Consider the following 27,478-nt stretch of genomic DNA (forward strand, 5'->3'; position numbering starts at 1 on the left):
GTGTAGAAAGTCTGTCGCTAGTAATCCCTCCACGCTCTATAAGTGATAAGGATATAACAATTGTCATGGGGAATGTTCCACAGGGTCGTCTAGCTTACCCTGTACTGACGGGACAACTGTTTGACTGTTTGGTACTGACACGGCGGTCGCCTCCACAGTGTTAATCACATTTCTCTCCTAGTTTTGTGATCGAACATTTCGTGAACGATCTTCATGATTTCCTGCTTCCGGAATCGACCATGTCTCTGACAAATTCTGAAGCACTGTGGCAAACACTGAATTGTGGGATTTCAAAACAAATGTGCCCCATAACTATGTACCCTCAGACACAGAGAAGAAATATTAAAAGTTTTGGATGGTTTCGTTGTCTAGGGGGTGGGATAAGTAGTTACCGCATTACATGCCAAATACTGTCGAGTCTGCAGTTTACAATATGAAACACACATGAATCGAGTGTTCGATGGTTCCTATCACTCGGCAGTTGCGAATTTTGGATGTAGCATAGGAATTTATAAATGAAAGATTGCAATTAAATAAAATCTGCAGGTCCTATTTTACCGACTTTAAATGATGAGTATGATAGAAGTAATTTTAAGAATGCTGTTTATTTCTGCAAAACACTTATTGGTGTCGGTGGCCCAACAATTAAATAAAATTTTCACTTGAGTAACTGGGAAACAATAGATTATTACTTCGCGTTATTGTTGTTGTTGTGGTCTTCAGTCCTGAGACTGGTTTGATGCAGCTCTCCATGCTACTCTATCCTGTGCAAGCTTCTTCATCTCCCAGTACCTACTGCAACCTACATCCTTCTGAATCTGCTTAGTGTATTGATCTCTTGGTCTCCCTCTACGATTTTTACCCTCCACACTGCCCTCCAATGCTAAATTTGTGATCCCTTGATGCCTCAAAACATGTCCAACCGACCGATCCCTTCTTCTAGTCAAGTTGTGCCACAAACTTCTCTTCTCCCCAATCCTATTCAATACCTCCTCATTAGTTACGTGATCTACCCACCTTATCTTCAGCATTCTTCTGTAGCACCACATTTCGAAAGCTTCTATTCTCTTCTTGTCCAAACTGGTTATCGTCCATGTTTCACTTCCATACATGGCTACACTCCATACAAATACTTTCAGAAACGACTTCCTGACACTTAAATCTATACTAGATGTTAACAAATTTCTCTTCTTCAGAAACGATTTCCTTGCCATTGCCAGTCTACATTTTATATCCTCTCTACTTTGACCATCATCAGTTATTTTACTCCCTAAATAGCAAAACTCCTTTACTACTTTAAGTGTCTCATTTCCTAATCTAATCCCCTCAGCATCACCCGATTTAATTTGACTACATTCCATTATCCTCGTTTTGCTTTTGTTGATGTTCATCTTATATCCTCCTTTCAAGACACTGTCCATTCCGTTCAACTGCTCTTCCAAGTCCTTTGCAGTCTCTGACAGAATTACAATGTCATCGGCGAACCTCAATGTTTTTACTTCTTCTCCACGAATTTTAATACCTACTCCGAATTTTTCTTTTGTTTCCTTTACTGCTCTCTCAATATACAGATTGAATAACATCGGGGAGAGGCTACAACCCTGTCTCACTCCTTTCCCAACCACTGCTTCCCTTTCATGCCCCTCGACTCATATAACTGCCATCTGGTTTCTGTACAAATTGTAAATAGCCTTTCGCTCCCTGTGTTTTACCCCTGCCACCTTCAGAATTTGAAAGAGAGTATTCCAGTTAACGTTGTCAAAAGCTTTCTCTAAGTCTACAAATGCTAGAAACGTACGTTTGCCTTTTCTTAATCTTTCTTCTAAGATAAGTCGTAAGGTTAGTATTGCCTCACGTGTTCCAACATTTCTAAGGAATCCAAACTGATCGTCTCCGAGGTCCGCTTCTACCACTTTTTCCATTCGTCTGTAAAGAATTCGCGTTAGTATTTTGCAGCTGTGACTTATTAAACTGATAGTTCGGTAATTTTCACATCTGTCAACACTTGCTTTCTTTGGGATTGGAATTATTATATTCTTCTTGAAGTCTGTGGGTATTTCGCCTGTCTCATACATCTTGCTCACCAGATGGTTGAGTTTTGTCATGACTGGCTCTCCCGAGGCCATCAGTAGTTCTAATGGAATGTTGTCTACTCCCGGGGCCTTGTTTCGACTCAGGTCTTTCAGTGCTCTGTCAAACTCTTCACGCAGTATCTTATCTCCCATTTCATCTTCATCTACATCCTCTTCTATTTCCATAATATTGTCCTCAAGTACATCGCCCTTGTATAAACCCTCTATATACTCCTTCCACCTTTCTGCCTTCCCTTCTTTGCTTAGAACTGGGTTGCCATCTGAGCTCTTGATATTTATACAAGTGGTTCTCTTCTCTCCAAAGGTCTCTTTAATTTTCCTTTAGGCAGTATCTATCTTACCCCTAGTGAGACAAGCCTCTACATCCTTACATTTGTCCTGTAGCCATCCATGCTTAGCCATTTTGCACTTCTTGTCGATCTCAATTTTGAGACGTTTGTATTCCTTTTTGCCTGCTTCATTTACTTCATTTTTATATTTTCTCCTTTCATCAATTATATTCAATATTTCTTCTGTTACCCAAGGATTTCTATCAGCCCTCGTCTTTTTACCTACTTGATCCTCTGCTGCCTTCACTACTTCATCCCTCAGAGCTACCCATTCTTCTTCTACTGTATTTCTTTCCCCCATTCCTGTCAATTGCTCTCTTATGCTCTCCCTGATTGAGCAATAACATAGTTCGAGAGATATTCACTTCTAAACGCATACTACGTCTTCACTGCAGAAGCCACGGAGATCTCACAAGTGCAACAGTCGACTCTACAGACTATTTCTATCTCTCACGACCACACTCAAGCTGCTCAACACTCTCCAAGTCTTTCCTGCGACCGTCCATCATGCCTTCCCGTCCAGCACTTCCCGTCTCTTGTGTATACCCAATCCTCATCACCCACTTCCATCCAATATCTCCATTGACTTCGGTAGTTGCCTACAGTAGTAACGAGCACTGTGATTGGCTAGAGTAATCCCGCCGTCTCTCCAAGCCAACGTACACTCACAAACATATTGAAACATGCAGAATACTGGATTCACATTTAAATAACTTGAAATTAAATAAATATTCCTACAGCTGGGCTATAGAAACATACAATATGAAATAAATAACATTTAAAGAAACACATATGAAAGGAATTGAAACAAAAATAGGCCAGTATATGAATAGTATACATTGGATACAAACAGAGACAAAGACGAATATACTTAATTATAAGCATGGTGCTACCGTTGTTTTTTTTTTTTTTTCGTGTAACTGTGGTGTACTTACGGTCTGACGTGATCAATAGTAATCGGCCACTTTGACCTCCAATAACTCATGCAACATTCAAGTTACATGCCTGTAATTCATAGCAATTTATATTTACACATAGCTTTCTAAAGACATGTCGGTCGACAAAAGCGGATGAACCGTTTAGATTTTGGAAATTCGTTGGGTGTTACTTGTATAATTTACAGCCAGATAATAAGCTTTAAACTATTAAAGATATTGAAAATCTGATTACACCATCAGAATCGTAATGCAAATAATGGTAATGTACATGTTTCTTTTTAAGTTATAATGATTCCTCTGGCTATTATGAATTTCTACATATACAGTGAAATGTCTGCCATCGTGGTTTCACAAAGTCCGCCATCTTTGGCACTCCTGGCATACAAATCTCCTTCATCAACACAAAGCACAGCGTCAACAAGGAATTCCCAGCCACGCCGTCGCCATGGGCCACGCGCTTGGGCTACCCCACTTGCTCCGGCTACTGTTCGGCACCACCCTGTTGCTGACGAGCCCCAGCTTGCCGAGCGGCCCGTGGGGCCACGCCAACTCCGAACTTAAGCATACTTTTCAGGGCGCCACAACTCGCCCGTTACCTCACACACCTCACACACCACTGGTTTGCCAGAATGTTCAGAAGTAGCGACCTACCGTTCATACAAGTACATATAAAACAAATTACAATGAAAAGAATTAAGTGATCAAAACGCTGGGAAAATAGTGTTTACAAAATTTTTGTAGTGATGTGGAAGCAGCAGGAATTTCGATATGAACTTAAACTAACACGAATTATGAACTAAACGGCATATTAAGTAAATGCCAGCATTTCAGTTATGCATAAAAAATCTTTTGTACAAGAAATAATTTTTTTTAAATGCACTTTCTGTTATGTGAGTTTTTGTAAACACTTCTTGTGTCACTCACTCAGTGCTAAGGTACCTTCTTGCACTAATTTTCCGTCACACTACACATGCCCACACGGATTTTTGTATGAAGTATTGACCAACTCACATCAGTCTTTTGACTAAGTGCCTTGCAGAAATCGTGTCTACCTCCGAATATCGAGCTCCACCGTTTATCGCGACAAATCTGTCTACAACGAAAACCAAAAGTAGAAACCCGTCGACAAAACCATTTCCCAAGCCCCACCAGCATCTCGCTAAGGATTTCCTCCAGCGGAAAACGGTACTTTAAGAAAAAAGTCACAAGGGGAACGACTCAATCACAGTAAGCTCAATTTCCCAAAAGTTTTATTTAATTGACTTTAATAAATTCTTCCTACTTCCACACACCAAAAAAATGTGTACACATACAATTACAATTTTAATACCCTTCAAATTGACCACTAAATTGTTTTCCACACTCTTATACAAAGCATAAATCAATACATATTTTGTCGCAGGTTCGAATCCTGCCTCGGGCATGGATGTGTGTGATGTCCTTCGGTTGGTTAGGTTTAAGTAGTTCTAAGTTCTAGGGGACTAATGACCATAAATGTTAAGTCCCATAGTGCTCAGAGCCATTTGAACCATTTGAATACATATTTTACTTAAATCCACGAAGTCACTGACCTCCATGCACCCTCATTGCCTTAACTTCCCCCTCTTGCACACGTACAGTGCCACAATAAACTAACTAATTACCAATGAATCCCCCAAGTAAAACATATAAAATTATCCCTCTAAAATTGCTACCACTAATTCATATTAGAACACTTTCACTTCTTCCCTTCTCTGTATAAAGCCCAACTCCTTCACGATTGTTCATTAGACTCTCCCCCAGGACATGACTCAACGCTCTTACAAAATCTGCCAGAAAAATTTTAAGTCTGAATGGTAACAATCTAAATCGGTAGCTTTGCCCTTCAAAAAGGAAAGAAGTGTACGGTCTACTTTCCTCTGCCAATGGTATCTGCCAAAATCCCGAAGTCAGATCAACACTGGACATTAAATTAATATTATTAATGTGGTGTCACCGCCAGACACCACACTTGCTAGGTGGTAGCCTTTAAATCGGCCGCGGTCCGTTAGTATACGTCGGACCCGCGTGTCGCCACTATCAGTGATTGTAGACCGAGCGCCGCCACACAGCAGGTCTAGAGAGACATCCTAGCACTCGCCCCAGTTGTAAAACTGACTTTGCTAGCGATGGTTCACTGACAAAATACGCTCTCATTTACCGAGACGATAGTTTAGCATAGCCTTCAGCTACGTCATTTGCTACTACCTAGCAAGGCGCCATTATCAGTTACTATTGATATTGTGAATCATGTACCGCCCAGACCGACGTTCACCATCAATGGATTAAAGTTAAGTATTCCACCAGCTACGTCCTCTTTTCTAAATACTAATTTCCTTGTCCTGTTCCAGACCTCACGCCAGCCTGCGTGAGCTAAAACGCGTGCCCTTCGGCCTTCTCTAGTAACACGGTGTTGGCTCTCCTCCCAACCAAAACAATTAAAATTCTGCAACAGCTCCTCCATATTCACCTACAATTACTTTGTTTATTTTTCTCACATCGAGTACAATTGTGACCGAGTTATCACTTTTTTAACAATAACGATAGGATTGCAGTAATCGTTCCTACATTGTTCGACTATACCGCAATCCAATATTTGTTTTAATCGAACTCTGACGGCATCCCGATCACTTCCTCACTCCAACCCTCAGTAACTATGGCATGAGCAAACCGATTTTCCCTGTTCAAAGTCTTTTAAATTTTACTTGCCCTTTGTCATTCTGCAATTTTAATTCTAGGCTTTACCCTACACAATTAAGCACCACTCACTACAAAACTATATACATTTAATTTTATTCTCCACATTTAAATTCTAAAAGTATTTGTTGTCATTTTGGCTGAAATTTTAATCTGAACGCTAGTGACTGGGAAGATAGCTAGTTTCCTATTTTTGATCATGCTCCTAAAACTCTTCGACGGCACTGACATATTTGAATCTAGAAGTGCAGCTACCATTTCCTTGCCAACATTAATTTCAATATTTGGCTGTATATCTACCACTTCCTTTCGTTCTAAATATTTCTCCCTTAACAAATCATTGTGTACGTCTCGTCCCTTGCCTTCAAATTCTAGGGTACACACATCCTGTTACAACCATCCCGCATTAAATATTTCCTTCGCCCTAAAATCGTTCCTTTTCTAAACCTCCAGCAATTCTAAACGTCTCTCGTTTCCACAAATGCGGCAGTAATGACCTAACGTTCTACTGGAACAACGCCAATCAGTCACGCTAAAACCACACTCCTCCTTCACATACCAATTCGTACGAACTTCACTACACAAACTTCCAACATCCACACTATTTACTTCAGCCCTCTCTAAATTTTCTGTTAGTTCTTCCACACCTTTCGCCGAGTCACTACCCGCAACATGCACAACTTTACCTCACGCTACTGTGGTTGTTGTCGGCGGGGAAATGTCTCCTGATACAATCCTTCTGCCCGCCACCCGTCGCGATTTGTCTTTCCACAAGTAAACACCATGTCGGCAAGCTCTCGATTTGAATACGGAACCATTGTGTACAACGCTGTATCACATCTGCTACAAGGTGAGTCAGCAAGAGAAGAGAATCGGACGCCACGTTAGCAATTACTATGGCAGAAGGGGGCGCTAGGGGCATGCGAACTGTAACTCTGGCAGCATGGTACAGCGTGTACTAGACCGCAGTTCCTGTAACAATGTATGATTGAATATATGGTCTCTAGTACGGATATCCTGCATTTGCGGACGTAATTTTTTGTTCCCCATCCTCTGGCCGATCAATCGCTAGAGTTAGTACACGATGGAGTAATCATACTGTTCAGTATTTTTAGGATTATTAGTCAATTCAACTGTTAAAACTCGTTGACGGCTTCTCGTATATTATACACTCCTGGAAATTGAAATAAGAACACCGTGAATTCATTGTCCCAGGATGGGGAAACTTTATTGACACATTCCTGGGGTCAGATACATCACATGATCACACTGACAGAACCACAGGCACATAGACACAGGCAACAGAGCATGCACAATGTCGGCACTAGTACAGTGTATATCCACCTTTCGCAGCAATGCAGGCTGCTATTCTCCCATGGAGACGATCGTAGAGATGCTGGATGTAGTCCTGTGGAACGGCTTGCCATGCCATTTCCACCTGGCGCCTCAGTTGGACCAGCGTTCGTGCTGGACGTGCAGACCGCGTGAGACGACGCTTCATCCAGTCCCAAACATGCTCAATGGGGGACAGATCCGGAGATCTTGCTGGCCAGGGTAGTTGACTTACACCTTCTAGAGCACGTTGGGTGGCACGGGATACATGCGGACGTGCATTGTCCTGTTGGAACAGCAAGTTCCCTTGCCGGTCTAGGAATGGTAGAACGATGGGTTCGATGACGGTTTGGATGTACCGTGCACTATTCAGTGTCCCCTCGACGATCACCAGTGGTGTACGGCCAGTGTAGGAGATCGTTCCCCACACCATGATGCCGGGTGTTGGCCCTGTGTGCCTCGGTCGTATGCAGTCCTGATTGTGGCGCTCACCTGCACGGCGCCAAACACGCATACGACCATCATTGGCACCAAGGCAGAAGCGACTCTCATCGCTGAAGACGACACGTCTCCATTCGTCCCTCCATTCACGCCTGTCGCGACACCACTGGAGGCGGGCTGCACGATGTTGGGGCGTGAGCGGAAGACGGCCTAACGGCGTGCGGGACCGTAGCCCAGCTTCATGGAGACGGTTGCGAATGGTCCTCGCCGATACCCCAGGAGCAACAGTGTCCCTAATTTGCTGGGAAGTGGCGGTGCGGTCCCCTACGGCACTGCGTAGGATCCTACGGTCTTGGCGTGCATCCGTGCGTCGCTGCGGTCCGGTCCCAGGTCGACGGGCACGTGTACCTTCCGCCGACCACTGGCGACAACATCGATGTACTGTGGAGACCTCACGCCCCACGTGTTGAGCAATTCCGCGGTACGTCCACCCGGCCTCCCGCATGCCCACTATACGCCCTCGCTCAAAGTCCGTCAACTGCACATACGGTTCACGTCCACGCTGTCGCGGCATGCTACCAGTGTTAAAGACTGCGATGGAGCTCCGTATGCCACGGCAAACTGGCTGACACTGACGGCGGCGGTGCACAAATGCTGCGCAGCTAGCGCCATTCGACGGCCAACACCGCGGTTCCTGGTGTGTCCGCTGTGCCGTGCGTGTGATCATTGCTTGTACAGCCCTCTCGCAGTGTCCGGAGCAAGTATGGTGGGTCTGACACACCGGTGTCAATGTGTTCTTTTTTCCATTTCCAGGAGTGTATTACATGTGTTAGTAAACAGTGGTAGTGCTAGAGACAGAGTAACACGGCACTGGCGACGCGTGACACGTGTGTCGTGTGTTGTGACAGAGTCCGGCAGGCGGCCGTCGGCCCGCACGAGCGCCACCCCGCGGCCGGCGGACCCTGTGTTCGACACCAGCCTGGTGACCGACGTGAGCGTGCCGCTGGGCGCCACCGCCGTGCTGCACTGCCGCGTCCGGAACCTCGCGGGACGACCAGTGAGTATGGCTGCCTTACTGCCTCACTGCCTTACTACCTTCCTCACTACCTCTCAGCAGCGCTGTAAGGTGCCTAAGTCGCGTCATATCGAAAGACTTGCACCCGGCGAACGATCTACCCGACGGGAGGCCCTAGTCACACGACATTTTTTTTTAGCAGTGCTGTGCCCATTGAAGAGTGTCATGAGAAAACGGTGAAACGGGATTATCTTTGTTTTGGTGTCATTCAGAAAACATATTACCCAAAGTGCTAAAATACCGTAGATAGCGCATAACAAAAGGTGCACGCTGTTGTGTGAGAGATGCTGTTATTCTGCTTGTCAGTCACCACTTAGCGACTACTCTCAGTGTCACTATTGCTACGGCTAATATAATAACACAGTCCTCTCTTGTTTTTATTTCTGCGTCAGCTTTGAGGCTGGGTCTCCGATACCGTTTGGTCACTAGCATTCAGCGATAATAAAAATTTATGACTCAACTGCCTCTCGTGTATATTTCATAATAATTAATAACGAAATCTGACAGGGGAGGCAGACGAAGTTCGTCTCACAGCTCTGGACATGGAGGGATCTAGAGATGTTGTGTAGACAGCTTCTTCAAAGGAGTAACCTCTGGAGCAAAAAAAAAAAAAAAAAGAAAACATCCTGCTGGGCCTGAAGCAGTAAAGTGGCAGTCAAACCACTGAGTTACCCTTGCGCAGCGCTCGTAACGCAGCTAGCGGAAAATTGATGTCACTGGTGAACTTCAGATTAGCTTCGGAAACCGGATAGATAAAATGGTACCGAAATGCGCAATGTTGAAGTATATCTGAACATGGATGTAGTGAAATAGGGGACGTACGTGGTCTTCCCAATAAAGGTCGTGAATTACTACAAGAAGCAAGGAATTAGACTTGGTTACAGTGTCGGAGGCCAAGAATGAGCAGAGGGGAACCTGTTATCTGCCGGATTACTCATTAGTGTACTGTTGTGTTCTTAGTGAAACAAGAGTCGCAGCAGAAGCAGCTAATCTGGTAAATGAGAATTAAAGGAGCAGGATCAGGTCTTACGATTCGGTACATGAAAGCCGATTCTAAATGGCTGGATGATATGTGACAGTTATATCAGCACATGCCTCTAAAGAAGGAAGTGAGAGAGAACCTGATAAATGTTACATGTAATTATATAGCGTCCTTATTTCCATAAATATGAATGATGATATTGTCATGGGAGAAGACGTCAGTGTTAGTATAGGGCAAAATCCCACTGGGGACGTAATTGCCATAATGGTGAAGTACAAATTGATCAGAATGGAGAAAGTTAAAGGAAATCACGAATTTCGGTTCATTGCAAATATACATTTTTAAGACAGACAGATTCACAAATATACCTAAGTGTCCCGCGTATGCAGATCAATAAGAGATTAATTAGTGACTAATGAAACTATGGGAAAATGATTCCAACACATGGTAGTGATGAGTGGAATGGAAATTAACTCTGATAACCTGTTAGTAAGAGGGAGAGTAAGCCTAAATGGGTAAGAACAACACACATAAAAGAAAACTACAAAAGAAACAGTATGAGAAACTAACAGCCATCAGAAATTTGTATCACTCACATATAAGATTATACACTAAAGACCTTAAGTAACCGTTACACCTGCCTAACATGGTGTAGGCCCCCACAAGCACGCAGAAGTGCCGCAAAAACCAGTAAAGGACTTTAAAATGTTGAGTATTGCAGCACTTCATATACACTGAAGAGCCAAAGAAACTAGTACACCTGCCTAATATCTTGTAGGGCACCCGCGACCGCGCGGAAGTGACCAGACACAACGTGGCATGGACTCGACTAATGTTTGAAGTAGTACTGGAGGGAATTGACACCATGAATCCTCCAGGGCGGTCCATAAATCCGTAAGAGTAGGAGAGGTGAAAATCTCTTCTGAACAACACGTTGCAAGGCATCCAAGATATGCACAGTAACGTTCATGTCTGGGGAGTTTGGTGGCCAGCGGAAGTGTTTATACTCAGAAGAGTGTCCCAGGAGCCACTCTGTAGCAATTCTGGACGTTTGAGGTGTCGTACTGTCCTCCTGTAATTATAGAAGTCCGTCAGAATGCATAATGGACATGAATGGATGCAGGTGATCAGAAAGGACGTTTACGTACGTGCCACCTGTCAGATCCGTATTGTCAGAGTCGTATCTAGACGTATGAGGATCCCATATTATTCCAACGGCACACGCCCCATGCCATTACAGATCCTCCACCAGCTTCAACAGTCCCCTGCTGAGATGCAGGGTCCATTGATTCATGAGGTTGTCTCCATATCTGCACACGTCCATCCGCTCGATACAATTTGAAACGAGACTCGTTCGACCAGGCAACATGTTTCGAGTCGTCAACAGTCCATTGTTGTTGTTGACGGGTCCAGGCGAGGCGTAAAGCTTTGTGTCGTGAAGTCATCAAGGTTACAAGAGTGGGCCTTCGGCTGTGACTATTCATATCAATGATGTTTCGTTGAATGGTTCGCCCGCTGACATCTGTCGATCGCACTGCACTGAAATCTGCAGCAATTGGCGAAAGGGTTGCACTTCCGTCACGTTGAACGATTCTCTTTAGTCGTCGTTCTTCCCGTTCTTGCAGGATCTTTTTCCGGCCCAAGCGATGCCGGAGATTTGGCGTCTTACCGGATTCCAGATATTCACGGTACACTCATGAAATGGTCGTATGGGAAAATCCCAACTTCATCGCTACCTCGGAGATTCTGTGTCCCATTCACCACGTTCAAACTGATTTAAATCTTGATAACCTGCCATTGTAGAAGCAGTAACAATCTAACAATTTCGCCGAACACATAGTGTCTTATACAGGAGTTGCAAACCGTAGCGCCGTATTCTGCCTGTTTGCATATCTCTGTATTTGAATACACATGCCTATACCAGTTTCCTTGGAGAATCAGTGCATTTAGTAAAGCAACCTATAGGAACATACACAGAACTGGAGAAACTAACTCAATTTATTGAAGGGGTGGCTTTCGAAATGCTAAGGAACGGAATAAATTCAAAGCAAAAATGGAACTTATTATTGGGAATAGAGAATTAAAAAATGCTGTTCAACAGAAAAGGAGCTCTGTGTACAGTTATTTAGTTACATCTATTCGAAGTTATTCGAAATATACGAACAGGAACAGAGAGAAACTAAAATCAGGAAATACCGACAAAGGGAACATTAATCGACGGTTCAGACAATGATGTTATATTTCACCGAAATTTTTCAGTTTTATTTAGATGACGTTTTGAGGGAATGGGAACACCTCATTATAAAATGTAATATAGAAGTCAGCTGCAAAATGAGAAACTTTATCGAAACTCTTATGTGTGCTGACGACCAGATTCTAGTTGCGAACAATGAGGATCACTTAGGAGAGAGCGATATATGAACTCTGTAAAGTAGCAGAGAGACATAATTTAAGCATATCGATGAATGAAAGCAAGTCCAAGGCATTCCTTGACTTATAGCCTATAATGATGCAAATTAATATTACAAATGAAAACTGCTGAACATCTAGAAACACCTTGAGCTATGACACATTGTATCTCAGCGATGTTGGAATAATAAATGATTGACTGATTCGATATGATGCATGGCACCATCAAACGAGCGCTGAGGCAAAATGTACGAAGGGATACAGTGTTTGAAATTTTATAAAATTACTGCAGTTTCATATCGAATATATAAAGGTAAACGCAGGACAATGGACTCTAGAACACATGGTAGACTCCAAACAGCCTAAATTTTATAGAACTGTAGGGGGAGTAACAGAAAGCGATATATTAGAAAATGAGACTGTCAGGAAGAATGTAGCTATTTACAACTTAACAGTTAATCAATACAGAAAAGAATGAAAAGAACGTATACACATAAGTGACGTTGAAGGTATTCCGAGACAGCTGCCATAGTGCGCCCTAAACAGACAACAAACGTTGATACACGCTAGAGAAATTGCATGGATCAAGGAGCTGCAGCGGACAAACTGCTCCCTTGCTTTAGGGAGAGTACGAAGAAGAACTGACGTGAGTGAATGTATACGATGATAAAAGCAAAACCTTCCAGTAGTTTGGTAACGAGCCGTTTTTGATATAATTGGTTATGTTTGGTTACATGGCACGGCTGATGTTCCTATTAAATTTTGTCCTCGTTGCTGCCAGTGTATTTGACACGTCAATGTTTCATGGAAATCAAAACTACATAAATTCAGATTTTACCCATGACCTCCACAAAAACGAAATACAGTACTATTTCATCGTGGCAAACGGTACAACTTACTGTACTTACCACTTCATGGAAACGTTTACATGCTGTTCTCCAACAGGGTTTGCAATAATGTTCACGTCTCCGCGACGAGCTACGATTTGTTTCAAATACTTCCGGATCATCTTGTACATTTTTATAAAACTGTGCTGTTCGCTTCGGGAGTTCTTCAACCTTACGAAAGATACTGTGTACACTTCAGTGTTGGGCTGACCACAGACTGAAAAATCGAGAGGAGGTTGTGATCAGGTGATCATGCTGGCCAAGATTCATGTCCTGCTCGGCATATCAATGTTTAACTGGCTTCCGTGTTTGATGCTATCTTACAGCGGTAGGAAAATGTCTCGTGCCACATTTCACACTCATACGTCATGCGTGATATTTCAGCTCAGTTAGATGGAGAAATAGAGAAGTCTACGTTTCAAATGTGAATTCGGTGGCGGCTCGTATCCACACATTCGCAAATATCCCACAAACGGCTCATTTGCTAGCGCACCTTTCCGGGAAGTCTTTGTATCCACACATTCGCAAATATCTCACAAACGGCTCATTTGCTAGCGCACGTTTCCGGGAAGTCTTTGCTTTTATTGTCATGTCTTCTGAGCTGTGTCAGTTTCCACACATTCGCAAATATCTCACAAACGGCTCATTTGCTAGCGCACGTTTCCGGGAAGTCTTTGCTTTTATTGTCATGTCTTCTGAGCTGTGTCAGTTTTCGATATTATTTTTGATACAACCTTCATTAGTCGCACAGCGTGAGCAAGGGCATAAACGCCCTTTTCAAACTAAGAATATCAAATAAACGATCCTCTCTGATTTGTGACTGTCCCGAGAAGCGAATGCGTCAGAATATAATACAGAGTGATCACGCTATTGCAGTGGAGCTCAGCTCAAGTGAACTGGTAGTATTTCTGCATTTCCCGAGCGTGAAAGCGTGCCGGTACCCGGCACGAATCCACCCAGCGGATTAGTGTCGAGGTCCGGAGTGCCGGACAGCCTGTGGGTGGTTCTTAAGGCGGTATCCCATCTACCTCTGCGAATGCGAGGTGGTTCCCTTATTGCACTTCAGTTACACTGTGTCGGCGATTGTTGCGCAAATACCGATTTTACGTACGCATACTCCATATTTACTGTACCACGCAAACATTTGGGGTTACACTCTTCTGGTATGAGATTTTCTAGGGGGCGGGGGGGGGGGGGCCTAATAGAAGCACTGATGCTCAAATCGTTATAGGCACTGAAAGCTGGCTACAGCCGAAGAGAAGTTCAGCCAACATTTTTGTGGCAAAACCTAACGGTGTTCCGAAAGGATATACTAAACACACTTGGCGGTGGCGTGTTCGTTGCTGTTAGAAGATAATTTCTGTGAGTTAGTATGGGCAGAGGTCATTGTTGGCAACCGGAATAGAGTAATAATTGGATCATTTTACCGACCTCCCAATTCAGATGATACAATTGCTGAAAGGTTCAAAGAAAACTTGAGTTTGATTTCAAACACGTACCCGACTCATACAATTATAGTTGGTGGTGATTTTAATTTACCCGCGGTAAGTTGGCCAAAATAAATGTTTAATTCCGCAGGTACGCATAAAACATAATCCGAAATTGTGTAAACGCATTCTCTGAAAATTATTTCGAGCATATAGTTCACGAGCCCACGCGAATAGTAAACGGTTGTGAAAACACACTTGACCTCTTAACAACAAATAATCCTGAGCTAATAACCAGCACCATAACGGATACAGAGACTAGTGAAAACACGGTTGACGTAATGAGACTGAATACTGAAATCCCCAAATCCCACAACAATAAACGAAAAATGTACCTATACAAAAAAAGCGGATAAAAATTTCACTTGACGCCTTAAATAGAGATAATCTCCACACTTTCCAAATTCACGATATAAGTGTAGATCCTGGCTTGAATTCAAAGAATTACTATCGTCAGCAGTTGAGAAATTTATACCAACTAAATCAACAAACGACAGAGCTGATCCCCCTTGGTACACAAAACGGGTCAGAACACTGTTGCACAAACAACGAAAAAAGCTTGTCAAATTTAAACAGACGCAAAACCTCTAAGATTGTTGATCTTTCACAGAAGCTCTAAATTTAGTGCTAACTTCAATGCGAGATGGCTATAATAGTTTCCACAACGAGACTTCGTCTCCAGACCTGTCAGAAAATCCAGACAGATTGTGGGCGTATGTGAAGAATGGTAGCGGCAAGACGCAATCAACGCATTCTCTGCAAATCAGTGGAGATACTATTGAAGCACTGCCAAAGCAGAGTTACTAAACACAGCCATCCGAAGTGCCTTCACAAAGAAAGACGAAGTACATATTCAAGTATTCGAACCATGAACAACTGCAATTATGAGTAACTTAGAAGTAGATATCCTCGGTGTAGTGAAGCTCCACTCTCAACAATCACAAACAATCGTTCGCTTGACGAAAAATCCATACCCAAAGACTGGAAAGTTTCACAGGTCACACCAGTATTCGAGAAAGAGAGTAATTCACTAAATTACAGGCCCATATCATTAACGTCGACATGCAGCAGGATTTTGGTGCATATATTGTGACCGGACATTATGAATTTCCTCAAAGAAATCGGTTTATTGACACACAATCAACACGGATTTAGAAAACATCGTTCTTGTGGAACACAACTAGCTCTTTACTCGCACGAAAGGTTGAGTGCTTTGACAAGGGATTTCAAATTGATTCCTTATTTCTTGATTTCCGGAAGTACCTTGCAGTGAAATTGCGTGCTTTTGGAATATCGTCTCAGTTATGTGACTGGATTTGTGACTTCCTGTCAGAGAGGTCATAGTTCGTAGTACTCGACGGAAAATCATTGATTAGAAGTGATTTCTTGCGTTCCGCAAGGTAGTGTTATAGGCCCTTTGCTGTTATTTATCTATATAAATGATTTGGGAGTCATTCTGAGCGGTCATATTAGTTTTTTTTCCAGATTACGCTGTCGTTTATCGAATAGTGAAGTCATCAGAAGATAAACATAAGTTGCAGAACGAACTATCTATTTGGTGAAAAAATTGGCAGTTGACCGTAAATAAGAGAAAGTATGAGGTCACCCACGTGAGTGCTAAAAGGAATCCGCTGACCTTCGGTTACACGATAAGCCAGTCGAATCCAAAGGCTGTTAATTCAGTTAAATAGTTAGTAATTGCAAATACGAACGACTTAAATTTGGATTAACACAGACAATGTTGTAGGGAAGGCCAACCAAAGACTGCGTTTTATTTGCAGGACAATTAGAAAATGTAACAGACCTACTAAGGAGACTGCCTACACTACCCTTGTCCGTCTTCTTTTATAATACTGCTGCGCGATGTGGGAAACTTACCATACATGAATGACGGAGTACATCGAAAACGTTCAGTGAGGGGTAGCACGTTTTCTATTATCGAGAAATATCGGAGAGAGTGTCATTTAACTGATTCAGGATTTGAGATGGACATCATTAAAACAAAGGCATCTTCCTTGTGGAGAAATATTCTCGCGGAATTCCTATCACCAACCTTCTCCTCCGAATGCGAAAATATTTTGGTGACATCGACCTACACAGGGAGAAACGATCACCATGTAAAATAAGTGCAATAAGATCTCTTACAGAAGGATATAGGCGTTCGTCCTTTCCACTTGCTATATGAGATTGGAATAATAGAGAACTGTGAAGGTTGCTCGATGAACCCTCTGACAGGCACTTAAATGTGATTTGCATAGTATCAATCTTGATGTAGATGTAGAAGTAGACATTTTTCTTTCTCCGATGAACGTGTACCGATGCTTGCTCTTCGGCGGACAAGAAAAGAATAATAGAATGTTGCTTTTCGTTGGACGCAGTTGGTTATAACTTTGCCGTAGTTGACCTTTCCGCATTCGCCATATGCACATCGGCAAGACACGAATCTCTCACTAATCCCTTTTCTGCATGACGGCCTTTCTATACCCGTAATGGAGTGGCGCTGCGTTGGGTAAATTCTTCAGTAACGCTCTCAAACATCAACATTAAAATATCCCTTACAGTAACGCATTTACTAAATGATAATTGTTTCGCCACGCGACTGTGAAGTGTACGATGTACAGCTTACTCTATGATCGATTTCTGCACATATAAGCTTTTAAACTGGCTGGGAAGCGCCTTCGCACGCATAGACATCTAAAAACGAACCATAGTGTGGCAACAAATTTATCAAATTCTTGACTGTACACAGGGTCAATATGCCGTCTATATAACGATCGTGTGTGCAGCTATGACCTTATATCGTGTCAAATATACTGCCATTTTTCGATCGATTTTAGGTTACGACGTTTGCTGGGGCGCTAATTTGAGAATGGCATGTACTCTGCAATCGTTAGTTACACAAAGCGCGCACATATCCTTTCATGTCACCTCTCGAAAATATGGTAATTTGGTAACTACCATACGACTGTGACGGCAACAGAGTTAGAAATGAGGCAGTATAGTGCAACTGGTGTGTCTCTATTGAGAACAAGGTGGAGTATTGTCGAAAGGACAAGGCAACGCAGTTTGTCGCGTATTCCTACAGATTTAAAGAGTAAGCATTACATTTATGCTAAGTAAGGAAATTATTACATGGAACGTGTTCGCAGGTGTCTTGGGTGAGGCGACGAGACTGGCACATCCTGACCTCTGGTCCGGTGACGTACACGAATGACGACCGCTTCCACGTGGTCAGCACGCCGTCAGGAACCGACTGGAGCCTCCACATCAAGTACGTCCAGAAGAGGGACAACGGCACGTACGAATGTCAGGTACGTATTCCAACACCCAACATCACACGCAGAGACCATCCTGTATCCTCCATATGAATGACTGACTGGTTTGTATGTGGTTTAAACTTTTAATCTACCTTTCCTTTACTGTTCTTGTAATATAAAAAAAAGTACTTCCGTAATCAGGCTCAGAAAACTAAGGGAAGCTGCTATGTCATCCATTGCCATACGGGATCATTTGGATGCAGTGCTGCTGAGTCATCCAATGCCATATGGTATCATTTGGATCAGTTTGGACATTCATGTAGAGAGTATATCACCCTCCCGGAGGTTGTCAGCCCTCCAGTTTTCGGAGCCGAACAATCGAGTAGTCACTCAATTGGTCTTAACGGAGCTTAATGTATTACTGTGCAATCCTCTCGCATGGGACGGTTCCGAAGCTGTTCCGGAAACTGAAGCTGATTGCTCTGTGTGACAGGCAGACGACCGCAACCACAGTTAGACACAATCTAGCAGATTCCGATGAATTAAGGGATAATTTCACCAAACGCCATCACTAACTATGAGTGTGATTCAACTGTTCTAAATAAACGAGTTTCCTGACGTTTCCCGAGCACGTGAGGCTGACATTGTCAAGCAATGGAGAGTGACAATGCCAGCTACTCGTGCTGGAGAAACGACAGGTAAATAGTTAAACAAATGTTTGCCGATGTACCGGAGACACGTCAACAGACCATACGTCAACAAGTGGCCATGAAAGTCGTTAAAATTTTGTAATTACTTGTTGACATCTACAACGAAAAGATATAGTAGCACACTGCAGAATCCACAGCTCTTTTGGAAAATGAAGAGGAAGAAAAAGAAAATTAATTGCCATGTATTATTACATACGCTCATTGGAAGAGGGGTCTGATGGACAGATCACATTAGACGTGCACTCTGCACCATTAATTAATGCAATTTACATTTAGGTTCACGAACTGTAACGGGGAGATAGTAGAACAGAAGGTTAAGTCACTTTGCCCTCCCCACTGTGGAGAAGAATTTTGGAAAAAAATCCGTGACATTGTAAAGCAAGGCCACCAAATGAAGATTCGCACGATACCTGGGTCGCATATCAATGGAATGAATGTAAACTAATGTCTCAGAAAATCGGGAAATTAAGAGTCCGCGCACTTCATATGTGTCGCGAAAGCTTACTGCTGACGAGAAATGTATCTCGGAGAAAGTTTCAGTGCTCATTAAATAAGTTTAACAGCAGTCCATAAGACTATTTATAACTATGCCTTATTTTGAATGAATCCTTTATTCCTCGTTAAGTACCATAGTAAAGCAGCAATTGAAACAATAGAGGGCGCCGATAAGCCGAAGGCCGGTTAATTGTCTGGGTATGTGACGACACCTCTGTATTTTGGGTTTCCTCTTACTGATAGATAGGCAGAACTACAACGGTGGCCATATAAGATTCTTCATTGAGTCACCTGGAGAAAAGGCTGTATGAAAAACGTCTCACAATGCAGCATGCATAATGAAAGAAACTAACTGGCGTCAACTTATGCTCGACAATTTTATTAGAAATGACTTCTTCGTATTGTTTTATTTGAAAATTTTGCTTGGTGGCAGTATAGGCCTACATACATCAAGCGCTAGTCATCATTGGCGGCAATGAGGATCTGGCATTTTTGAAGGACATATATTTCACACATGATATTGGACGTTGATGCTAAAGAATAAAGTGAATATTCGTTCAGGGCGAGTGTTAGCTTACTTTCCTACCACACAGAGTGTGGAAGTTTTCATTATACCAGGTTTTGCTTGCTATTCTACCACACCTATTAAACGGTCGGCGAACACAAACATCAAGGTTTCTTTAGCTATCGTTTATCGCTTAATTTTGTCCTTTATGAGTTACTTCTGATTTCTTTCATCTACGCCTCAATGTGACTACCAACGTTTTGCTCTAGCGTAGTGTGCCTGAACACCAGCCTCACAAAATTTATCAACTGCTATACACTATGTAAAGCGTTACTCCCTATGATTTATCTGGATAAATTCCAATACTTCGATGGTCTAAAGCCCTTTAACGGGGTGGTAATTTATGCCCTCCCTTGGAGTGCCAATGTACTCGGCATTAGATAATGTAGATGATGCTGCCATCTGCGTAACAGAACGATAAGCACCCGAAAATTCCCATCGCTGTCAGCAGTCGCGTTGGCAGATTTTGACAGAGCATTACATTCACGATAACGGCGATGTACTGGCACGGAAAAGTAGTTCTTTTCTTATTTCTTTGTTTAGTGGGTATATCTCCAAAAAACTATATTTGCATGTCGAAATCACTTTCTTCGTATTTTATACTATAATATTCCTTACATCAACTCCTGAAAGAATATCTCTAACAGACTGTAGCTCACCAGATATATCACGTAAATATGTGGTAACATTTGCTCGCACGGTCCAAGATGTACACAGTTTCAGTGTCAGTAATATATATAGTTACTGAGGTACCATTTAAGTGAATTCACGTTGTTTAAGTATTTCACGTTACAGAAATACATCGACAAAATTGGAAACATGCACTTTCCGAAGTTAAGGCACATTCACATACTGAACCAGAAAATGTTTTAGAGGAGGAAACCTCAAGTTTTACTGTTGCTCTTCAGCCGCAAGTTGCTACAGTAATGGATGATAACTTTGCACTCTATGGAATGTGTACTGTCTACGTGGATTTTACCAAAGAGTCTAAAATACACTAAATTGGTTAGAACGATATTTTGTTTCCTATATATACTTGTCCGCAGCTCGTGGTCCCGCAGTAGCGTTCTCGCTACCCGAGCACGGGGTCCCGGGTTCAATTCCCGGTGGGGTAATGGATTTTCACCTGTCCCGAGATGACTGGATATTGTTGTGTCGTTTTCATCATCATCATTCATCCCCATTACGGCTGGAGAAAGGTAACGGTAAACCACCTCTTCTAGAACCTTGCCTAGAACGGCGGTGCTGGTCTCCCGCGTAATTCCCCTACGCTCTGTCAAGAAGCATGGGACTTTATTTCATTTCATTTCATACACACTTGAAGCTGTCAGTGTGTATTAATTTTTTACAAGACGTGAAAGCGAAAGTCATTATGTTAATACTTAGAAAAAGAGTTCGTATGAGAATTTTCATCAAGGAAACGACACCAGCAATAACACGTTTCTGTCACTTTTTCTTTTCTTTTTCAAAGTGTATGTTCATAAGAAACTCCTGTTGCTGTCTGTTTTTTTAATGAAAACCTATGGATGCTTCCTGAACGAGATTTCTCATGTTGTCGTTTGTGTAGCACAAGTAAAGGAAAAAAGAGAAGAACAATAAGCTGGAATATTCAGATAAAGATAAATTATACTGATATAAAAATACCAAACTTTTAAGTGGTGCTGCCTGCGACGCTGCTCAGTTTAATAACAGAACCGTAAAATCAGTGGCGCTCTCTCTCTCTTTCTCTCTCTCTCTCTCTCTCTCTCTCTCTCTCTCTCCCTCTCCCTCTCTCTCTACGTTAGTATATGGGCCGACGTCTTCCCAAACTACGACGCTTAAAATTTAAAGAAATTGTAAAATAGTTACTAAAGACTAGTCGGAACTCCAGAAGCCACTAAGATGAAGGCAAGTGCTCCTGTGAGTTCAAACACCTAGCTTATTGACCAATTAAGCATTCACTAAACTATTGATTGAAGGTCAACACAAGGAATTATGTCAATAAAATGCATAGATCCTTCAATAGTGGATATCGAAGCAGAAATTTAATTAATTAATAAATTAGCTGAAAGACACCAGACTGTCTTTAAATGCGAACATTTTAGGTTAGGCTTTACCGTGACTGTTACTGACATTAAATGAAACTAAAAGTTTACTATTATCAGTCACTGTTTATTTATCTCCACGACGCGTTTAAAAGGTTTAAACCTCCATCATGTAGATTTACGTTTGTTAGTATGACATTTGTGTGTGTGGTGTGTTACGATTTTTTGGAGGAACTTGTAGCACTGTCTGGTGGACAAACAAAACACTATTTCAGAACATGGTTTTTGGTTTCTTTCGACAAAAAATTAAACGTGCATCTAACGGTAAACATAAAATAAGCAGTATAAAGTACCTCCAATGGTCACAGGTTCACTTTATTTTACTTATTTTATGTTTACGTTAGATACACGCCTATTTTTTTGTCTAAAGGAACCAAAAACCATGTTCTGAAGTAGTGTCTTGTTTCTCCACTAGACAGTGCTACAATTTCCTCCAAAAAATCGTAACGCAACACACACACAAATGTCATGCTAACAAATGTAAATCCAAACGATGATGGAGGTTTAAACCTTTTAAACGCGTCGTGGAGATAAATTAACAGTGACTGATAATAGTAAACTTTTAGTTTCATTTAACAACAGACCGTGTTCACACCTATGAATTCACGTAAATATCCTCACCACTAAACTGAGTAGTGGAACATCGAGTCACTGTTTGGAACGCCAATCGGTTAAGAAATTTAACTGAAGTTCTCACAACTCCATCTGTGGCACAATCTTTTAAGTCCAAGAACGGTACGATGACAAATTGTTGGAAACAGTATCTGTTATGAAACATGTAGGAGGAACTGTCCAGGGTGACATTAATTGGAATGAACAAATAACACGAACAGCAGGAAAAGCAGATGCCGAAGTCGGATTCGTAGGAAGAATCTTAAATAATCTACGAAGGAAGTGACTCACTAGCTGTTTGTTCAACCGATTGGTGAGTACTGTTCATCGATCGCAGTAACTTAGTAGGTAGGACTATAGGAAGGGGTAGAGAAGATCGAAAGAACAGCGTTGTTCGTGTACGTTTAGCCATCGTGAGAGCGTTATAGAAATGCTCAACAAATTTCAGTGGCAGACTTTACAATAGATGAGTGGTGCGTCACGCAGACGTTCACTACCTAAATTTCAAGTAAGTACTTCCCGTAAAGTGCCGGACAACATATTACTTCACCCCACATACATCTCACGAAATGACCACTATTAAAATATTCCGTAAATTTGAGGTAATACAGAGTCTTAAAGACGACCATTCTTCTTATACGCCATTAGCGATTGAAACAGGCAAGTGACCATGAGCTAATGGTTCCAGAAGTAGGCTCCGCTACACACCGTTAGGTGGCTTTCCTAGTATGATGCAGGCAAACATGTAAGTCCAACGCTTCAAAAAGAGTCCAAACAGTGCCGTTAGATTTCTAAGTCCCACGGGAAGCAAATTGTTTCAATCGCCAATCGCAGCTGGGAGTCAGGTCATACAACTCTTCCCAACTTTGATCATACTAAGTCACCAACTGTAGACTTTCCGACTGCCGATTGCTGACAACAGGTCCTGAGGAGCTAGGACGCCGCCCTTGTAAAGACTCTGTCGCCACCACCTGAAAACTGTTGCCCTTCTCCAACTCTCGGCATCTCTGTACGCGAATAGCGCGGCCATTGACGACACACATGAGTCTCATGTGGTCACCAGTCCATTTATACAACCTTTTATACACACGATTGATGAAAATTCTGTTGGTGCCGTTACGTCCACGCAAAAATTTTACACTAAAAACTTAGATAATAATAACTTGTAGGTGCTGTTGCTTGTCCTCACAACAATTTTAATCATTTTCAGTTTGTCTTAGCACTGGTGACAGTTATTTAATCGGCTGGTGAAAATAAGAATGGTAGACCAGTTATACATTATCATGTCTCGTCTTTCCATTGGTGTCATTTGAATCCATGAATCTTTAATTAAATATAAATTATAGGCAAAACTATGGAAATTTATACAAGAAAATATAATAATAAACCTTAACATCTATATGGTGCGTGTGATGAACAGTACTCGCTGCCAGAACATAATTCCTGACAGTGATTCCAATTAATTTTCCACTTAAACTGTCTCTTACAGCTTAACTATTAATGTTAAAGATTATGTATCTCCGTCGATGCGTCGCATAAAGAGTGCTCTATGTCTTTGCTGGGATGACTATTTGTGGTGTGCGTACTGTAAGACGTTCGGTACACACACAATCAGATTATTTGACTTGTCGCTCTAACGAAGTAGGCGAGTGTCAGCAATATGTGTCGTGGTCTTATTGTGGCGTGTTTATCTTCTGCCGTTAGGTCAGACGATAGAAATGCCACTTGTACGCTTACAGTAGCAGACTGACGGTGACCAACTTTAAATAGAACTTGATTAATTTTCACACACATTTATTAAAATAATAACAATCATAAACCTTACTTAACTTGATTCTATTTACAATTGACAATCGGAAGTTCCATTGGGCTTGGTACGTTAATCTTATTCTCACATATCTCTGATACTTGACAAAGTGTCTTTACTTTTATCTTCATGGCTATGCACAGGAATATGATAGTCTTATTAGGCGCAGACTGAAACTTGACTACAGACTAATGCAGACTGGCTAATCGGAGGTCTGTACACTCGTTATAATACCTCGCGCGTTCAGGTATCATCGCGCGAGTGTGATCCGCGAGGAGAAAAGGTTCTACGCTAGCAGCAATGTCGTTGGCTGCGTTACATATTAATACTGGGATCTGCGGAAGCAGAATTTGGTCCGTCTCCAAGGCAGCGCCATCTTGTAGTGCGGAGACGGACGAGCACTGTGCCTGCGCTGTTGTGCTTAGCGGGTCGCGCTCTAGTGGGAAAGTTGTGTACGCGCTGACTACGCGGAACTACGTACACAACACTATTTTAAAAGTTGTAAATTATTTAGTACATTTGTTATGTTCAGTAAATTTGTATCAGCTCTCATGTGTCATTTACAAACTATATCTTTAAATCGTTGTATTCTTAATCAGATTCTCTTTCCAGAACGAAATTCTCACAGTGCAACGGAGCGTGTGATGATACTCGTATTAAACGTCCTAGCAGATTAAAACCGGATCGGGACTGGAAATCCCGACCTTTGTCTTCCGCGGGCAAGTGTTCTATCGACTCAGCTACGCAATCACGACTGACGACAGCTTTACTTCCGCTAGTACCTTCGCAGAAGAATGGAGGGTAGGAGGTGTGGTATTGGCGGAATTAAAGCTGAGAGGGCGGGTAGTGAACCGCACACACAGTTTTATTCTGTCGGATAGTTTCAAATCCTCCTTCGTTTGGCACCTCTTGTACCGTCGTGCTCAGCATGGTTCGCACTACACGTGTACAAATAAGTAAAATGCAACTTGAAAGTTACAACCGGACGCTGACGTCACAACCGGCTGGCGGAAATCTCCCATGCAGCTACTATATGCTGCCCTCTCCCATCCTCAAGCCACTGGCTTGTGTCGCCCAGTCAACGCTCAACGGCCATCCTGCTTGCGGCACGAACTCTGCCCACATTCGCTGCCCGGGCGCGATCTAAACGCTGCACTCATCCAGATAGAGTACAGTTACGCAGATATGATTCTGCGTGTTACATACCCATCACCAGGCTCGCGGCCACACTGTGTGCATGGCAACGCAGTCAGCTTCGCACAGCTGCTCTACAACGCTAACCACGTGGTTTCCGTCTCATCGTCAGCCATGCGCACACATCCCCAAGGGAAATCTGCTTCTCCGAATTGAGAACACGATAACTGCAGAACATCGTATTTTCCCGTAAGCACTCTGCCATTATTATGCACTCGAGTTACAGTTGGCCTTGTCATTTACTGCTGTGAATTCTATTATCAATCTGAACCACTTGAGAATCATTATTTTTTTCTGTTCTTAGTTAACTATTTACGTACTATTAGCTTACATTCTGTGATTAAGTTTCTCTTATGGTGACTCATTTTTACTAGGAGCCTATTTCCGGGTCATTATTGTACATTTTTATGGCCTCTACCCTGCATCTGATGTGCAGAGAACTTTCTGTACTTACTCTAGATTCGTGGCTGTGTTCTCATATCGTATCCTCTAGGCCTGCTCTGCTTCCCACTTTCGCATTCTCTCTCTATCTCCCACTCCATCCGCGTGAAACACACACACACACACACACACACACACACTTAATAGACATCCACTTCCACCACTTGGTCCATTTTTGTCTCGGCTAACTTGGCCACGTCACTCTTCCCTGCAGAACTTAGTTTGTCTCTGTCTATACCTCGAAAATACTTGCCTAGTACCTGTTTGCATTCTTTCACCACATTACTTGAAAATCATTGTCTAATGCTCTGCTTTGGTGTACGTGGCAGGTGGCGACTGGTAGCGGCACAATGTCACACTACTTCAACCTCCTGGTGCTCGTGCCCAAGGCGTTCATCCTGGGCAGCGGGGACTACCACATCGGCGAAGGCAGCACCATATCGCTCGTCTGCATCATCGAGAATGTGAGTTTATTACACTCATTATTCAAACATTGCCTACTTGTTGTGAAATACATTACAACGAAATATTCTGCCCAGCATGTGTATATGTGACGTCAGTTGAATTTTTTTATTAAAATGAATGAGGCTTCAACTCGGAAATCCTGTTTTTAACAGTGCTGTGCTATTGCGACAGATATGTGTTAAATTAGTGGCACCTCATGGTGTGAGGTCGTCTGACATGCAGATGATTCTACTTGAACGCTCTACTTGGACTCTATAATGGAGTTGTAATTGTGTGCGAGTCGCAGCAACATGTAGGGATTCGAACGCTTACAGAAATCTTCTCTGGTTATCAGCCGAGTCGTCGCGTCCTGTTGTCGCAAGGTTTTCGACGACCTTCCATCCATCATTTTCAGCTGAACTGTCAGGTCTGTGTTCGTTCCTTTATAGCTACGGGACCACAGACTGCTCTGGCGAGCGCCCAGCACATGGGCCAGTAGCATGCCTCCGCAAGAGTTGTAGCAGTCGTGGTTGAAAAACAAACCAGACAACGGTGCTCTGCCACATCAATGGCTTCTGGGTTCAAATGGTTCAAATGGCTCTGAGCACTATGGGACTTAACTTCTTTGCTCATCAGTCCCCTATAACGTAGACCTATTTAAACCTAACTAACCTAAGGACATCACACACATCCATGCCCGTGGCAGGATTCCAACCTGCGACCGTAGCGTGGCTTCTAGGATTCAGTCACCAGAGCAGCAGTGAAACTTTGAATGCATGACACTACTGTCAACCCCGACACCGGTTTCCAGGTAGGATCCGCATGGAATGTGGCGTTAGAAACAAAGCTCCAAAGTAAAAGCGGCAGGGGCAGCGGTCTGAACTGACAGGCAGCAACAGGACTCAACAGCTATTCCCATCTCCACCCAGCTGGCTGTGGTACTTATTCCGGAGGCACGTGACTAACCCAGCCGTTGAGCTCTCAGCAGGGGAGTCTGCAGTTCAGCGGCTGTAAGGGAATGAACAGGTCATGAACCCGCCACTCTGCCTGAAGATGACGAGAAGAAAACTCATCGAAATTCTGAGGCAGCACTACGCTAAGACTCGGCTGATAACAGGAGAAGATTTCGTCAATGAATTTCGCCGAGAAGGCCCGCATTCCCACATAGTCGACGGAAGGTA

At 42.7% G+C, this 27,478-nt stretch overlaps 1 protein-coding gene across 1 annotated transcript in view; it reads left to right on the plus strand.

The window, feature by feature from the left end:
• Positions 1-27,478, plus strand: part of LOC126416346 (hemicentin-2-like) — an 856,604-nt gene that overhangs the window by 720,860 nt on the left and 108,266 nt on the right. The window contains exons 4-6 of the mRNA XM_050084025.1: positions 8,757-8,905; positions 17,838-17,999; positions 26,183-26,317. Of these exons, the coding sequence (XP_049939982.1) occupies positions 8,757-8,905; positions 17,838-17,999; positions 26,183-26,317 (446 nt within the window). The remainder of the gene's footprint in view (positions 1-8,756; positions 8,906-17,837; positions 18,000-26,182; positions 26,318-27,478) is intronic.

This window comes from Schistocerca serialis, chromosome 8 (genome assembly GCF_023864345.2).
Source record: "Schistocerca serialis cubense isolate TAMUIC-IGC-003099 chromosome 8, iqSchSeri2.2, whole genome shotgun sequence".
Taxonomy (NCBI): domain Eukaryota; kingdom Metazoa; phylum Arthropoda; class Insecta; order Orthoptera; family Acrididae; genus Schistocerca; species Schistocerca serialis.